This window comes from Thunnus thynnus, chromosome 16, assembly GCF_963924715.1.
Source record: "Thunnus thynnus chromosome 16, fThuThy2.1, whole genome shotgun sequence".
Lineage (NCBI taxonomy): Eukaryota > Metazoa > Chordata > Actinopteri > Scombriformes > Scombridae > Thunnus > Thunnus thynnus.
In genome coordinates, this window is record NC_089532.1 from 7,648,442 (window position 1) to 7,665,963 (window position 17,522).

Sequence of the window (17,522 nt, forward strand, 5' to 3'; positions counted from 1 at the left end):
TTCACTGAGATCAATTCCACATTGTATGTTTTCCGGAGGCTCAACGTTTCCACGTCACACTTGTGAAGCTTCATACTTTGGATTGGCTTCCAAACTAGTTGTGATGTCACAAATCATGTCTGTAGGTACGCACCTTAAACTTGGATTTTCAATGAGCACAGAGAAACTCTCGACTTTCAGCGTATGAATGTGAAAACAGCCTTCTAGCGTCAAACAGCACATACATCATTCTGCACAGTGAAGCTCAAACATCCAAGTTAAATAAAAATAAGCAAAGCACATATTTGAGAGGAGAGGGGGCTTTAATATAGTTTTTTTTTATCGTGCAGCAGAAAAAAATATTTTCTCATCCGGATGGTCTTTGTGGAAATAACTTCAGAATGGTGGTTAAGTGTTTTCAGCTGACCTTTTTCATATTTTTTCAGAATGCTTGATTGCTTCATTCCTTTGAACTTGCGTGAATTGTTTGTGTTTGTTTGCTTTTCGCCTGGTTTCTCGTGTAAGACTGCATATTCAGGGTGCCAGGATGTGTTTGCTTCTCTTGCTCCTTGTAACCATGTGTTTACTTGCTGTCTCTGACATGTTACTGCTTGCTTTTAAGCTTGTTTTTTCTCCCATGTGGACTGGGTAAACTGTATAACTGAATCGCCCTTCTGGGATAAATAAAGTCTTCTGAGTCTGAGTCAAATATCGCCGGGTAATTACCTTTTGGAGAAACAGATCGTTAACATTTTGCTAATACATTAGAGGCACAAACTGGGGCAAAGTGCTGGGCAGGTAGTTCACTGTGTTAATCAGAGCTATTTAGCTGAAAACAGCTGTGAGAGAGTGGGAGTGAACCCTAATCAGTGAACTTGTAGGCTGGATAATCAAAATAATGAGCTGAAAGAGGGTATGAGGACTTTGTCACATTACACTTAGTCATTTGATGCATTGTTATATTGATTACAGACACTTTAATACCCTTTAATTCAATGAGGACAGAGAAGAAATGGCGATCTGGTTGGATTGTTTACTATGATTTTACTCAAATCAGTGTGTTCCAGTGCAAATACAAGTCAGTCAATAACAGTATTGTTTCCAACCTGAAACAATGTCCATCAGCGACAGTAAGATCAGCTTATTCGTGGTAACATTTCAAACAGATAATGACACCTTGGCTATACCTTCAACTATCACCCTTAGTTGAGATACCATGTACATCGAGCATGATCACATTCCGCACAGTCCTCAGGCAGAAAGCATTCACATTTGCATGAACATCAGGTCACTCTTCGGTTAAAGAGAGATCAAGTCTCAGTGGATGCAGTACTCCAGGCTGAGAGGCCACTTGATATTTGAAAATGAACTGAGAGGAACAGGCATTAAGACCCGAGTCAGATAGTGTTTCTATTTATTATTTTCAAATAATTCTTCGTTTTTACCTGCTATGTTGATAGTTCATCTACCAACTCTGACAGCAGTAATTTCCCCTTTAAATATTTCTTAATATTGTGAATTGTACTGTCTAGCAGGTGAAAATAAACAGTAAAAATTACTTGAAATTAATATTTAACCTCAGTCTGGCCGAGACAAACGCATGTAAAATGTGGAAACAAAATGTAAGCAATGTGCACAAAACCAGTTGACTGTTATTATAAATTAGAGCTGCAATTAATTACTATTTTCATTATTGATTAATCTGTTTGTTTCAACTGCAGTTCCCGAGTTGGATTGAAACTACCTGTACCCTTATTAAAGCAGATGGAAAACCAAAAAAGAAACAAACAAACCCAAAACAAAACCTGAAGATAATTTAAAATGCTCTGAAACAGAAAAAAAACAAAAACAAAACAAAACCATGAAATAAACACGAGGACAAAAAATAAATGAACGCATTTTGTCGGAAGCCACATTAAACTCTCATGAACTGCAGTAAACAGTGTCAAAAAAATCAAGGCAAATGCAATAAATTAAAAAAATAAAACCATCAGATAAATTAAAGAATAAATAACATTAAATAAATAAATAAATAGAAATACAAATCATATTCAGGAATGAACTTCCACATGCCACCAGGGCCTGCTTCACGTGTTTGCCATTCAAAACTCATGCACTTTGTCGCTTACATCACCTAAGACATACATCCCTCATTCCATCTTGATCAACAATTTATGAGGCAGACAATTTACAGAGTTACAAATACAAAGTTCCCTTTTTTTCTTATGTTTGAGAATTTTGTTTCTCAACTGGTGGGTCGGGATCCGAACGAGCTGCTCTGACGGGGGAAAACAATCGATCCCAATTCAAACCCAGTCCGAGTCAAGCAGTAGTGACATTCTTCTTTATGGTACAGATCATCGTACAGAGCTCGAAACGATGTCAGACATCATTGTACTGGCACTGTTTCGAGACTGTGTGCTGATTATGCAAAACAGTGCTCATATTATACAACAGCGTCCCCCGTCCCCGGAATATTTCTCTGTAGAGGTGATTGGTGATGACAGGTTCTCAGTACAAAAACAGGAATGCATCCAGCCACTAGCACAGGAGAATGAGATACACAGATGCATTCAAATAGCACAATGCTTTTGCAGACGAATTACAAAAAAATCAGAGACAGCGTGTAAATCGTTTCGTTTTTTTTGTTGTTTTTTTTTGACAATGGAAAAAAACCTGAAGCTTTACATTCATGATGCTTTCCAAAAGTGCACTTCATTAAATGCACAATCTTTAACTCAAGCTTGAAATTAAGAAAAGTATGTAAAGCTTTGTGATACTGTCAATGCTTTTCTTCATAACACATACGATTACAGTCGAACCATTACATCTATTTATTCCCCAAGGAACATCTTAAATGACAGGGTTTCTGTAGGTGAGAGGAATCAAAGCTAAAAGATTATTCTCCGTTTCTTAACCACGCCTGGGTCAAGTAATATTTTAAAATAATTTCCGAGGTTTGTTTTAGCAGTTTTTAGATGCCAAATTGGAGGATTTTTACCACAAATGGCAACACAGAGAGGTAAAGTATTCACAGCAAGTACATGAAAGTCAATTTTGCATGTCTTCCTGTGATTTAGGTGACAATACTGTAGATGGGCAAAGTTGAACCACCTCCATTCAAGTACTGATTAAAGCTTAAAACAGTTTCAGAGAACAATTTGTAAGTACTGATTGACCCACACCTTTAACAGTCCAAAGGCTTATACCAGGGACACTCCCCTCCTTGTGTTGTGAAGGGCTGAGGCTGTATGCACACGGGACAAAGCTAGGACCAGAATCCAGGTCTGTAGCGATAAGGTGAGTCTTTGGGAAAGCTGATTTCCGGTCTGCAGAGGGGGATGGTTCCGTCCCGGCACTGTCCCTCGTCCAGCTGATCCAACAGGTTTTCGTTCCTGCGGGGGGAGTAAGGTGTCGGGGCCTCCATGGGGGTGGGCAGCACTGCGGGGTCTCTCCCAAACTCTACAGTGGGTGGAGTCTCTGTGCTGGAGGTGTGGGCCGGGGATTCACCGTTACCCAGAGTCTGTCCGTTTCCCCGAGGCTTCGCTTCCCCCCAAAACACGTCACAGCGCGCTCGTGGTGAAGGCCGAGGCCGAGCTACAAAGTCTAGAGTTTTGGGGCGTTCAGGGGCACAGCGACGTCGGGGTGTTGGGGGGAACACCACATTTGGATCTGGGAGCCGGGGAACTTCAGAAAAGTCTTCTTTTAGTCCTCTAAAACCACCTGTTGCAAAAAGGAGTAAGAAAGAGGACAATTAGGCACAAACTGATGATTTAATAACTCCAGACTAAATTTTACTGGGTAAGACCAATAGTTTGATTTGCTGTTTTCATGCCAGTATAAACATTTAAGTAAATAATGGGTATTTGCCAATAATGTTGTCCACTGCAAAAGTGATGGAGGCTTTGCTCTTCTCACAGCAAAAAAAGACACGGCTACATTTAAGTTATTTTTTAGCCATGTTAGCAGTGCGGCAGTAAGGATGGCAATGTCAGTCAGTCTGCCACTTTGGTCCAGAGTGAAATATCTCAGAAACTACTGGATGTCTCGCTGTGGCATTTTTTACAGATGCTTTTTTTCCATCATGAGATTGACATTTGTAGTTTTGAACAAAATGTCTCAATATTGGATGGATTGCTATGAAATTTGCTACAGAAAATCGTGTCCTCCCCAGAATGATTTGTGATAACTTTGGTGCACTTTTCATCTAGTGCCATCATCAGGCGAAAATGTTAGGTGTACGGCCAAATACCTGCAAAACTAATGACATATCTGTCAGTCTCAGGTGCTAATAAGCAAATGTTAGCATGCTAACATGCTAAACTAAAATGGTGAATATGGATTCACATTATACCTGCTAAACATCAGCATATTAGCATTGTCATTGTGAGCGTGTTAGCATGCTGATGTTAGCTTTTAGCTCAAAGCATAGAGCTGCTAGCATATCTGTAAACCCTTGACCCTGATACATTATCTCTTCTTTTTTGTTAAGGGCTGAATATTTGAGTGTTTTGCCACCAAACACTAAACCATTTGGGTCATTAGAGAGTTTTGGTTTTCTTTGTTACTGTTTCACCCAGAAAATTAAACTGTGAACATTAAAATGTTTAATGTGATGTTTAAAATGTTTAATAATGTAAGTGACCATGTAAAATATTAAACATAAATATATACCAGAGTTAGCTTAAAGCTCATTTTCATCTGCAGTCCCTTAGCAGGTCATAATAAGAATGAAAACCCACAATTCAAATGTAATTCAACTATATATCTGGGATATTAAAGAGACACATTCAAGATGTTACTTTTGTCCCTTGATGGAACATTATAAATGGCATTTGTATTTGTCTTTGATACAAATATAATCCTGCAAAACCCCATAACAAAAGGTTTAAAAAAAGACTTTACCTGTGTTCTCCAGTGCTTTCTTTTCTGGCAGTGGTTCAAGATTATGAGGAGGGCTGCTCTTCTTGATGGCTCCGTCTGACGGCGTTCGACGCAAGCTACGTGACGAACTTGTGGCGGAGGGTATGTGTGTGGGCGTGAGAGACTGGCGGGGGTTACGCTTGAAGCTCTCAAGGTGGGTGTTGACCAGCGGGTTGACTGGGGTTTGGACGCCATGATGCCTCAAGACAGGAGTTGGGACGGGATGCTGTGCGGGCGGGGAAGCAGGGCGACAGACTAACAACTCTTCGCTGTCAGGGCGCAGCAGTGAGCGGGTGGAGTTGCAGTCTGACACTGATGATAAGGACAGCAGCGTATAAGAGGAGGGCAAACCTCGCTCAGGTAATGAGGGTACTGAGGGTTTCAATGGGCTTTCCCGCCTGAATAGTCTGCGAGTTGTGGGGCTGGTGCTCCGCCTTTGGCCCCCCGTTCTGTGGAAGAAGCTCTCCCATCGTGTTTTGATGCTCTCTTCCGGTTGAGCCAAAGTTAGCAGGTTGCAGCCCAGTCCGACGGCTGCCAGCAGAGCTCCGCAGCCCAGCAGGACCAGCTCAGAGCGCCGACCACCTCCTGGGCTTTTCCTGCACGGCGGTGTTGCCGGCACCTGGCTGCTGGGGCAGTACTCATCTCCATCGTCACCATCAGCAGCAGCAGCAGCTGTGTGGCCCTCTTTGTGGAAGGGGATGCAGAGGTAGGACTGACCAGAGGCTGCTCCTGGCTCAGTGGTGAAGCAGCAGTCCTCATTTTCTGAAAACAGCATCATTTAAAGGCTAATATCACTGTGGCTGTCTTATAAATCTTGTAAACTGAAACAAATACATGTAAAACACAACTGCATACACACAGTTCATGCTGCATTGTTCATCCCTCAAAAACATGAAGCAGCTTGAGGCCTACTGTGACATTGTTACTTGAATTCCATCCCTCCACACATGGTTTGCTGAGTGTGCATGAACCTTTTTCAGCAACAGCCTGTTTACATTCATACAGTTGCAAACATGGACATCTGTGAATTTCCCAGCTTAACCACTAAGAGCAATGTGGGAGTGAAATATCTTAGTCACTCACTTTTCTCTTCCATGTTTTCCCTGCCAGTCTGCCCCTATTTTAACCTTTACGTTACAGCTGTTCTCTGTATCATGCTGAGTGTTCATATGCTTGACAAAATAAACCTGCTGAAGTGGTTCTGCTTACCCATCTCCACCAGGCTCGGCACTCCAGGCACTGCTGGACTGTGTCTCGGGGATCTGCGAAGGTTCGGGGCGCTGCAGGACCGCTGCCTGCTCCCCTCATGGGGAGGTTTCACACTTTCAGAAAGAAAAGATAAAGACAGAATAATGAAAAACAGGCACAAATGTTGACTTTTTATATTTAAAAACAACATTTTAAAATACATACTGTATGTTATTTGGTAGTTAAGCACTATTTCTAGAGTAAAAATCCCAATTAACTGAGTTGAGGTAGATCCTTGCTTCAGTCCCCTCACCTGGCATCAGCACTGTGCTCCCTCTGAGGGCCACCCCCACGAGATCTGCCCTTCTTCCTGGACCCCTTCCTCTCCATCTCCTCTTCATCCTGCTGAAACCCTGTGCAGCGACCCCAGGCTGTACACCCCTCCGCTGGAGTGACTGCACAACGAGACGTTTTAAAAGGAACACATTAAGAGAAGTGATAGCAAGGGTTTCAACATTAAAATTAAATAGTTTATAATGAATTAACTATCTTGAAAGATGGTACAAATTATGTGCTCAATGGTAATAATAAGATGCTTATGGTTCTTACGCTGTATGGCTCTTAGGCGGGGCAGCATCTGTGGACTGTTCGGAGGGCTGGAACTGCTGCTGAGCAAACTCCTGCGCCGATCATGAGAGGGCGACGCCTGCACTGTGATTTTGTGCTGAAAATCTAAATAAAGAATTCAAAAAACACGTATTAGCTTCGATGCGGCCTGAGGAAGAGCGCCAAAGCTTGAGACGCAATGCAATCCAGAGTAGCTGTACTGTACCTTTACACACCTGTATTTGCGCACAAGTTTTGCATTTTTAATTTTCACACTTTTATGCATTTGATGGCACACCTCCTTTTTCCTTTGTTTGTGCTTCCAACGAAGATTAGGTAAGAACAAGGAATCAAATGTTCACAGATCTAAGCTAACACCAACACTGAACATTTTCAAGCTGCTATGCAACTTGGCAGTAAAATACCAATAAATGAAGCATTGCGTTAGTTCACGCAGGACATGGACGTCATATGCCCCAGCTGTAATCAGTCACACACCAATCACAGCCATTCTCTCAACAAGGCGGTCCGTTTAAATATGACTCCCTCACACACTGATCCCTGCTACACCACTGCTGCCACACTACGCCGCTGCTGGCAAAGCTTTACCTCCACCTTTTTGGTTAAGATTCTTAACATAGCTCAAAGGTAGTCTGGAATTCAAATATCTTGCTTTGGGCCCACTCTTGTATACCCGGGGGGGGGGGGGGGTTTCCGCATTGGTTTAGCTTAGCATGCTGCTCGTCTAATCCGGGAAATTGTATTTCCATTTGTTGCAATAAATGGTTTAAACTATGACGAGAGTGTTCCTGACTGAATTATACATTATACATTATTGTAAGTGACTTTGTATGTTAATGCAGGAGTCTCCAGTGTAACAAGTCATGGCAATAGCAATCAGTATGAAAAGACACAACTAGGGCTGCAACTACCAATGATTAATCGAGCAACCTGTCAATTATTTTATCGATTAATCAATTAGTTGTTTGATAAAAAATGGTGAAAAATTTCGCCATTTCACAAAATCCCAAGATGCAACCTAAAATGTCTGGTTTTTTCATATTCAGTTTACTGTCAGAGGACTGAAGAGACTAGAAAATATTCACATTTAAGAAACTGGAGCCAGAGAATTTTAACATTTTTTCTTAAAAAATGACTCAAAACAAATCGATTATCATTAATTTCCAATTTCTGTGGATTGACTAATCAATTCATCGACTAATCATTGCAGCTCTAGACACAACAAACGATATGTTTTCCTGTATAACATGAGTGACAAGTGTGGTGGGTGAAAACTTAATGTACTTAAAGGGCTTGACGATAATGTAAAGACCAAACGTAACAATATTTTTCAATCATTTCCGTGATATTGATGATGTGACAATATATTGGGGAAAAATAATAAGTAATATGAAAATAATGGGTCAGCAGGGAGTGGCATGCTGTGTAAAGAGTCTAGAAAAATGTATCTACTAACTGTAATGTCTTTAGCATCAGGAAAAGACACGATATCTCACATCCAACTAACTCAACATGAAAGCTCACATCCTTTGACGGACTCTGCAGCACAACAGTTTGTTTGCGGTACCTGAAGGCAAGCTGATCCTGTTCCCGTCCTTGAGTTTTAGGCGGTTGCGTCGGAACTTGCCCTGTCTGCTCTCCACGTGAGGCTTTTCCTGGTAGAGCTGGTGAATCATGATGTTGAGCTCTCTCTCTAGGATGTGGATCTCCCGCTCCGCTAATTCCTGCTCGCGCCTCCTTAACGCCTCCTCCTGGCACTTCTGCTGCAGCGCCGCTTGGGTCAGCTCTTCCTCCCACGATCGCAGCTCCTGAGGGGGATCCGAAATGAAGAGGTAAAATAACCAATGACACTTATTAAATAGAAGAACACAAATCCCAGCCATAAAACCTCCCCTCTTTACCTTCTCCTTGGTCCTCAGTTGATCAAACATATCCTGTATTTCCAGTTTCCAGTCATCCTGCAGAGAGTGGAAGGACTCTGCTGGCATCTCAAAAAAGCCTGACTCCTCGATGGCGGTCAGCTGGTCTAAAATAGTTGTGAAGTGCGGCCGGAAGTGAGAGTCTGGGCTCCAGCAGTCTTTGGCAAAAGATGAAAAACAGACTCAACAACTTTGGCAAAGGATGCTGCAGGCAAAAAATCATTTTTGCCCTTCAAAATGTTTCCAGTGATAATGAGATGATGTATTCTGTTTGTTTATTTGATGCTTCTCGGTTATATTTCACATGTGAATCTCATGGTTATTCATCCCATTTTTAATAATAAATGCAATAATAATACATATTTTTCTCTTGGAAACAGTCCTGCAACAATAATAATGATAACTTGTACATAATTTGGAGGATAATAACTGCTACTGAGCAGGAAATATATATAATTTTCTGTCTTACCCTCCATAAGACGTGCAAATGGCTCAGGACAAGTCGTGGGAATGGGCAAAGCCAGCTTGTTCATTGCCACTCCGTAAGCCACTGCGAGACCGTCGATCCCCCGAAACGGAACCTCTCCCGTCAGCAGCTCCCACAACAGTACGCCATAACTTCATTGAAAAGAAAAAACAAGAGAAAACAAAAAGGTCATGAGTTTATCTCTGAATTTTCATAAATACACTTCAGATATAGACCTTCAAATAATGTGCTCCTATTAAGTTTTACACAGTTAATACTACAAAATCCTCCGGAGATAAGGAGCTTGATATAAGCGCAAAGTCACTTACAGCATCGTTTCTAACAATCTGGTTATAAAGATAAATGTGTGTATGAATATATGAATGTCAAGCAGGATGTTTGCTGAAAGAGAGTGTGAATGTTCAGTAAACCTACTTTATTTGAATTAATGTCAAAAAGGGATTAGAACGGCACTATTTTACACTCTACTCAATGTAAATACTGATGTGAGACAGAAAAGTTCACAATAAAAATAGAGAAATGTCAACAGAGTAGCGCAGCAGCTGACAGATCCATGTGACTAATGTCATAAACACACACTGATGAGCTGCAGGTAAATGACCAACAAATCAAACAAATATGAAGTTAATGAGTGTTACAGATTGTGTACGGTGTGTTATTCTATCGTGGCAGGTAGATTATGGCTGTTAACACACCTGCATTTGGAAATAACTCTTAGCATGTACACAAATTAAACTTTCAGATCCTCTAATGTGACTGTCTACACCTCCTGGTGCCAATTGTGTTATCTTATGGAAACTCCACTAATATGGTAATTACAAACTATTAAAATAATTTAGCAAAGTTTATTCTACACCTGCATACAAGTATTGATTAGAGAGCCAGAGTAATCCCCTCCCCGGCTGGCACTCTAGGAGACGTTTGTCTTTCTATCATTGCGGTTATAATACTCGCTGCCTTCTCTTGGCTCTCACACTGATCACACTTTAATCCTGTTTTAGGAGAAAACCCCACATTCAGTCGGGGATAGCTGAGCTGGACAGTTAACGCTGCTGCAAAATGGCAGACTGGCACAGAATGACAATGAGAATGACGCATGGCACTCAAGCAGACAAATTATTAATCTTGTAGCATTATTGCATCGTGAAAATGAATCATACGTTCAAGTTGAGCTTTACTGTGATCTTACAGCAAGACTGTCCAAATTATTACATATAAAGTTGCTCAATATGTTATTAGCACATGTGGTTCATATGCAGAGTAAAGGCTATTTGGCTCCAGTGTTCTTAACTTGTCTAAAGCAATTTAATCTGCAGTCATAACAAATGAGCAAATCTTTAACATATAAAATCTCTATGATCACATCAAATCTGAGTAACCTGAATATTTGCATACATGCAATAGAGTGCCTTACAACTGTAGCATAGGAACATTTTACATTTTTATATAAGAAAAACTGAACACCCCACTTGCACACCAGGCTATTAAACACCTTACTATTTTAATGCTTATATTACTTGTTAAATCTTTGAATTTGTATCCCTAATATCCTTATTTCTTTTTCTTATTTTCTATTTCTTATTTTTTACTTTAAATCTAATATATTATATTATAGCCTCAAGAAGAGTATGCCACCTGTAGGAGCTTTTGACAAATACAACCTTTGAATCTCGAAAGAGACAAACAGCATGCATGAAAACTGCATTGTATCTGACTGTGTTGAGTCAATGTTAAAGTGAAGCGCACAAGATCCTCTGTAATGACTTTTCATGCTGCATGAGTCCATAAAGTTAATTTTGAATGTATATTTTTAGTTCTACATACTTTTTAGTCTTCTCCAGTTTTGTACCCATCTCATAAACACTATATTTTGTTCCCATGTGTCAGTATGTGCTCTGTTACTATGGCAACTGCTGCCAGAGCTGAACTTTTTTTTTTTTTTTTTTTGGTGCATGGTGTGGATAAACTGTTTCTCTTCCTGGCTCCGTTGTCAGATTGCTGTTACAACTTGGATGCGGTTTGACGGCTGCATAAATTCCTCCTCTGCCCACCTCCAAACGTCGCTACCCTTGGAGAACGTGGATGAGCGGATGACTTCGGGAGCCATCCAGGCGTAAGTGCCAGCTGCGCTCATCTTGGTGGTGCGGTGCCACTCTCGAGCCAGGCCAAAGTCGGTGATCTTCAGGGTCTTGTTGCTGAGGTCTTCCATCTCAACCCTCTCAAGGATCAGGACTGGAGGCGGATATACGGGTCATCCAGGAGGGGGACGGTCATGGTAGAGCGGGAAGTGATGAGGGGATTTCGATTGGAGGATGGGAAGGCGTTTTTTGGAGGATGTGAGGGGAGGGAGGGAGGGGGCAGTGAGGGGAGGGGGATTCGTGCAGATTGGCAGGTGGGTTGATGGCAAAGTAAAAGGTTTCAGCAGCAGCACAATGAGGAACACGATAAAAAAACAACAATGCATGTGCAAAAATTAGATACATGATGGATGAACATAACAGGGTGCGGTTGGAGGGAGGCCATGATGAAAGGTTTGGAAGGATAAAAGCAGAGTAGAGAAAAAGAGAGAACAAACAGAGAAACCAAGAAACAGTGAGACACTACAACAGAGGAAAGCAGAGACGAAAAACACAGACTTTGATCAATGCTAACGATCTCACTAGTATTTTTATGAGGGAACATCTCAAACACTGATACTACAGTTAAACTACAAAAATAGACCGTTACGACACGCCCATTTGCTCTAATAGGCACTAAAAAACAACCCATTCCCTGACAAGCTAAAGCAAAGCAGTGCTTCTCCTAACCACATGCTCACTCTCCCCCATTCAGCTCCACAATGCCAGGCCATCTGCTGTGGCTGTGCCCAGTGGAGAGGGTGTGTCTACAGGCTGCGGTGCACATCAAGCGCCCCTTCATCTGCTGCTCATGTGGCTCTAATGCTACAGAGGCAGTTTCCAAAAGAAGCTAAAAACCCAAACATGTGGCTTAAGGAAATCCTGCTCCTGTGTAGCTCGAGAGGTAGTACATGAAATAAACACAGCCGATCCCCCCCCGCCCCCCCAGGGACCAATATCATGCTCCAAATGTATGCACTCACCGTAATGCATAGTGCTTTTCGCAAAAGAGCATCTACCAAATGGCATGTTATGTGAAAGGGAGGGAGTCAGAAACAGTTGAAAGGGTGGAGATGAGATTTTTTTTTGAGATACAAAACAAAACTGCTCTGGATTAATTGATCATGATTGAAATTAATTAAATGAGAAATTAGTGAATGGGTTAGAAATTTTGTTTTTAGCCACACTCTATGGATGACAATGTTGGTCTCTCATCCCTTTTTTAAATCTATTGGTAATATTTTTCTATTATTAAGGAAGAAAAGTGGAAATATCAGAGATGCTCCTTTTTGTTTCAGCTGGATTGCATCAGAGTGATGAGACGCTGTGCTGTAGCTACATGTCACTGGCAGACAGTGTGTTGTCAGCAGGAGTGTTCAAGAGTAAGAACCCCACCAGCATCTAAGTGGACTGAAGTGACATTTGCAGGTATGTTTACATGCTGTTTAATGTGCTGCAGCTGAGCAGCTAATCAGTCATCTAGCCCGCTAACTGACTGGAAACAAGTTCTCCATCTTCGTAGATGGATAACTAACTGTTCTCCATCATCCTGTTAAAACTAGAGGACGCCCTTAATAAGATCTAAAAATATAAATTTCTATATTTTGGTTTCTGATTTTTTTTCTAAAAGTAGAGCACAGGATGGGTGGTTTGCAGAGCAGATATGTATGCTAGAGCAGACAATAAAAAAAGTAATTTAATTTCAGTTGGATTTTAACAGACAGATATAAGCACTGTATCGACCTTCTTATCCAAGTAAATGTCAAACTATTCCTATAAGTTGGTAAGTTCTTGTTTATTAACATTTATATGAACATCATATTTGTTGAAAATAATATGTATGATAATGTTTGCTGATAATTAACCAAAAAAAGTAAAAGAGATTTGAAATATGTCCTAGTTTCTGTAAAATATATTTGGAACTTGGAACCCAGTTTGTAAAAGTAGACAAATACAAAAGGATGTGAACTCAAAATTGACATGAAAAGATGTCAACGCTTTCACTGCTGGGGGAAAATTTTGGAAACAAACTACGGGGTCGTGAGCCAGGAATGGAGGACAGTTGGCATACTGTCCCGCTGTGTGAAGAGGACATGGGTTTTCCCCACAGAGCCCTGGATGGCAACTAGTTACACTGACTTAACACTTAACACAGCCTACTGGGAGTGACGAGGTTGAGCTGATCACCGGAGAACAGGCCAATCGCAGGCAAGAAGCCGGTTGTATATATCGCCGTAACCTCCAATAGGGAGGCTGGGGCAGAGCATTGGGCAAATCCTCGGTAATAGGCTTGGGATTTAGGGGATCCAGTAGGGTAAAATGCAAGATTACGATTGCTCCACAAACATACATACAAACTACTTTTCCTTTCTGCTCTAATGGCCAAACAAATTATTATTGCAGCAAATCACAACTACTTTAGCATGTACTGACCATAGTGTAATATAATATTATCAATTTAAAACTGATTTCATAGAATATTTTAACAGCAAGATTTTTTTAAGAGATTGATACCAGTGAAACAGTCATTCCCTCTCAAGATCCTGTCATTACTGGCTTTTCATCCTGCTTCACACTACAGAAAAGCACTTGTTTTCAAAGACAGAAGAGATGCTTATAAGCATCTATAATTATATTATGGTCCATTACAGGATACCACAGACCTGATGATATGATGATATGGCAAATCTGTGATTCCTGATAGAGTCGATTAAAGTCCTTAGTCACTTACTGTAGTGTCAGTAGCGCAAAAAACACACTAAAGACACTAATGATTAGGGCTGGAAATGACAATTATTGTTATTATTGATCAATCAGTTTATCATGGCCATCAGGAATTGCTAGAGAACAGACTGGTGTTGCTAAATAGCTTGTTTATGTCTGACTAAACAACCAGAATAAATCTACAATGATGTAAAATAGAGAAAGATTTGCAACTAGAGATGAAACAACAGGAAATTAATCAGCAACTACTTTGATAATCAATTAATCATTTAAGCCATTTCTCAAGGAGAACATTCTCTGGTTTCAGCTTCTCCAATGTGAGGATTTGCTGCTTTTCTTTGTTTATATTGTTGCAAATTGAATATCGGTTGGTTTTATACTGTTGATCAGACAAAACAAGTAATCTGAGGATGTGACTTTAGGATTAAGGTAACTGTGACAGGTATTTGTCACTATATTCTGACATTTTATAGACCAAACAATGAATCAATTCACTGATAAAATAATCAACAAATGAATCGATAATGAAAGTAATTGTTAGCTGCAGCCCTACATTGCAACTCTATAATTCATTAATCAGATAATCATTTTGCAACAAGCTAAAACTGAGATAAAAGTTTTTCTTACACTGCAGAAAACACTATAACCACGTGACAGCAATAACATAAAAAGAGGGAATCTTACTGTTGCTGGACTTGAGGTCCCGGTGAATAATGGGGACGATGGCCTGGCTGTGGAGGTAGTGCATGCCCCGGGCGATCTGCACGGCCCAATCCACCAGCGTGCACGGAGGGATTCGTTTCCCCGCGAGGGCCCGGTTGAGGGGGCCGCCCCGAGCGAACTCCATGACCAGGCACAGGTTGGGCTCTTGTAGACAAACCCCCAGCAGACCCATGATGTTGGGATGGTTGAGCATGGCAAAGAGCTTCGCCTCCTGACGGACGCTCTCTAGAGTCTGGTCCGGGTCCTCATCAGGGTCTCGTCGCGCTGCCTTCACCGCCACCTCTGAGCCCCGCCATATGGCACGGTAGACTTTTCCAAAACCGCCCACCCCGATGATTTCCTCAAGAGTCAGCTCTGAGAAATCAATCTCCAGGACTGCAGGAAAAGATAAAGACAAAGTTGAGACTTAGAGAGACAAAGAAATCATCCAAGGACATCGGTCAGGGTCAACCCATCTGGAGCTGGTAGGGATTCACCGTTTTACTCCTCAGCAAGGGAAATGCTTGCTAACAAGGATTTCAAAACCAGGTCATTTATTTGAAGGATGCTTTCTCAGAACACTAAGCCACACTGCTGCCCCAAATACATCTGGTGGAACTATTCCTCCTGCTATTACACAAGGGTGAGCATCTGTCCTGAAATCTGGCTCGGATGTTCGGGAAAAGAAGCAAAGAAGGAAGGACGGGTTGAAAAGATGACGACGCTTCCCGCTGAGTGTTAAAAGTTAAAAGGTGTGTGATGATGTGAACAGGAGCCTCTTTGTCTGCGTTGTGGGCTCTGGCTGTAAATTTGTGTAGTTGTGGATTCCTAACACTCTACTAAGCAGACTGACCTTGATGAATATTTCAGGTGGGATGGTACGTGAAAGTAGGCCAGCTGCCTCTCAGTATGAACAGATGAAAGCTAACAAAGACTGAGACAGCCAACAAAGACAGCCGAGACGGTGTATTCCACCCAAAGAAGTGGGATCTGATTGATCTGGGTCTTAAGGTCTTAAATGCTGCAATTAAGTTCTACTACCCTGTTTATGCTCAAACCAAAGTAAGTAACATTTGTAGTGATCAGTGGGGGAAAACAGGTTTTAGAGCATCCTTTTGGCACGCAGCCCAAATATAAATAAGAAGGAAGCGTGCTTTCACTTTTCGCTCCACAGTGCAGTCCAATAGCCTGATTCTGCTTACATTATCTTAGTGAGGCCTTGGCTGCACATTTAACTGCAGAAGCTTTATAATCTGCAAGCACAATTTAACAGATGCACACATTTCTTTCCTATCTTGCAGCACAAATTCGGTGCAAACACTACCAGGCACCATAAAAATACATGCATACCAAGCCAATGCATGTCTTACTACATCTAATGATAATATTGCATGTATAGCACTTGCAGGTACGTGTCCAGTTCTGATCATTCATTCTCTCTGCTGAGGATGCGGCGCACATTGTGCATTGTAATTTGAGCAGCGAGGCGGGGTGCATCACTGACCGCAGCTGGCTGTTTGTTTGACAGGCAGTGTGATGAATAATGGTCCTGAAGCTGGCCCGCTGTGAGGATGCTTCTCTTTCTAGGCCAACAGGAGTGCACTGCGCCTACCATGACACAGCACTCTCAACGTGGCTTTCTCTGGCCTTCTAACAAAAGACAAGGAAAGACACCACAGCCCTGTGCTCTGTTTTAGTGATAGCACATTGATTTCATTTGCTCAGGCATGAAGCACAATAGGGATACTCACGGTGCAGAGGAGGCACTGAGTACTGCTGCTCTGAGGTGTCCCGTATTTCCTCCGGGATGCCATTCCCTTTGCTGACATAATTACACGGGAAAATGCCAACCCGGTCTGCTATCATACCGGTCCACCATCCCTCATCTCCCGACACCAGGGAGTCCTTGGACAGGACCTCCACCAGGTCCCCCCTGCGCAGGCTGAGCTCGTCGTCCGCAGTCGCCTCATAGTCGAACACGGCGGTCCAGAAGCCCGGCGCGGCGGGTCCCGCATCCGGCGCGGCGCTGATGCCATTCTGCGGTGTCGGCCAGCGGAAAACATCTGCCTCTGCTTCTTCCGATGAGGGAATGCTCGCCTTGGGACTCAAACTATTGTCCAAAGCGGGTTTGAAGACATCCATGGACGCGATCCATAGGGGCGACCTGGATCACTGCAGGCGCATCCACCTGACGCGGCTGGCTGGCTGGCTCCTGCGTCTGCACACACAAAGCTAAGTAGCGGCTAATCCCGCACACAAACACTGCAGTAAACTGAAAGCACCATTCTGCTGCATCGTCTGCCTTTCACTCACCGATGGCTGCTATCAAACACACAAGTCAGCTTGGTGATTTTCTATGCACAATCCTACACCCAATCACCGCTGAAACTCCTCGGACGCAGTAGTCTTTATTTTAAGCCAATTGTGCCAACGTGCGAATCATCCACGGCATCCTATTGGTGCACCGACACGTCGGCAACAGTTTATTTCCCACCCTCCTCTTAGCGTCAAATGCTGGTCACCCTTATCATAGCGTGAACCTGCTCCATGCCAATCAAACACAAACAAGGAAGCCTTTCTTTTTCTTCAAATTGTCTCCTTTATTTAGTTATTGACCCCCAACCAAAAGAAGAACAAATAAACAAAACATAATAAAATATTTCAACTTAAGGTTAAATTACATGCATAATTCCCTGAAATAAAAACTCATAGCAAGGAGTAGAAAACAGTCAACACAAACAACAATCAAATGAACAATTGCCATAACTTTAGTGATGTGATGAGAATGTGTGTTTATGTGTGAGTGATAGAAACTCCATCAATAGTATTTCCCCTCATTTGTTTAAAACAGATGCT

The 17,522-nt window shown here is 42.0% G+C and overlaps 1 protein-coding gene across 1 annotated transcript; it reads right to left on the reverse strand.

Annotated features, from left to right (window-relative positions):
• Positions 1 to 1,003: 1,003 nt before the first annotated feature.
• Positions 1,004 to 17,150, reverse strand: map3k9 (mitogen-activated protein kinase kinase kinase 9). The gene is made up of 11 exons (XM_067614431.1): positions 16,418 to 17,150; positions 14,649 to 15,062; positions 11,175 to 11,355; positions 9,106 to 9,254; positions 8,619 to 8,794; positions 8,285 to 8,525; positions 6,700 to 6,822; positions 6,404 to 6,545; positions 6,112 to 6,224; positions 4,885 to 5,664; positions 1,004 to 3,702 (listed from the first exon to the last, which is right to left on the reverse strand). Exons 1-11 carry the CDS (start codon positions 16,806 to 16,808, stop codon positions 3,248 to 3,250), a joined length of 3,165 nt encoding a protein of 1,054 aa, XP_067470532.1. The 5' UTR covers positions 16,809 to 17,150; the 3' UTR covers positions 1,004 to 3,247.
• Between the last annotated feature and the right edge of the window lie 372 nt (positions 17,151 to 17,522).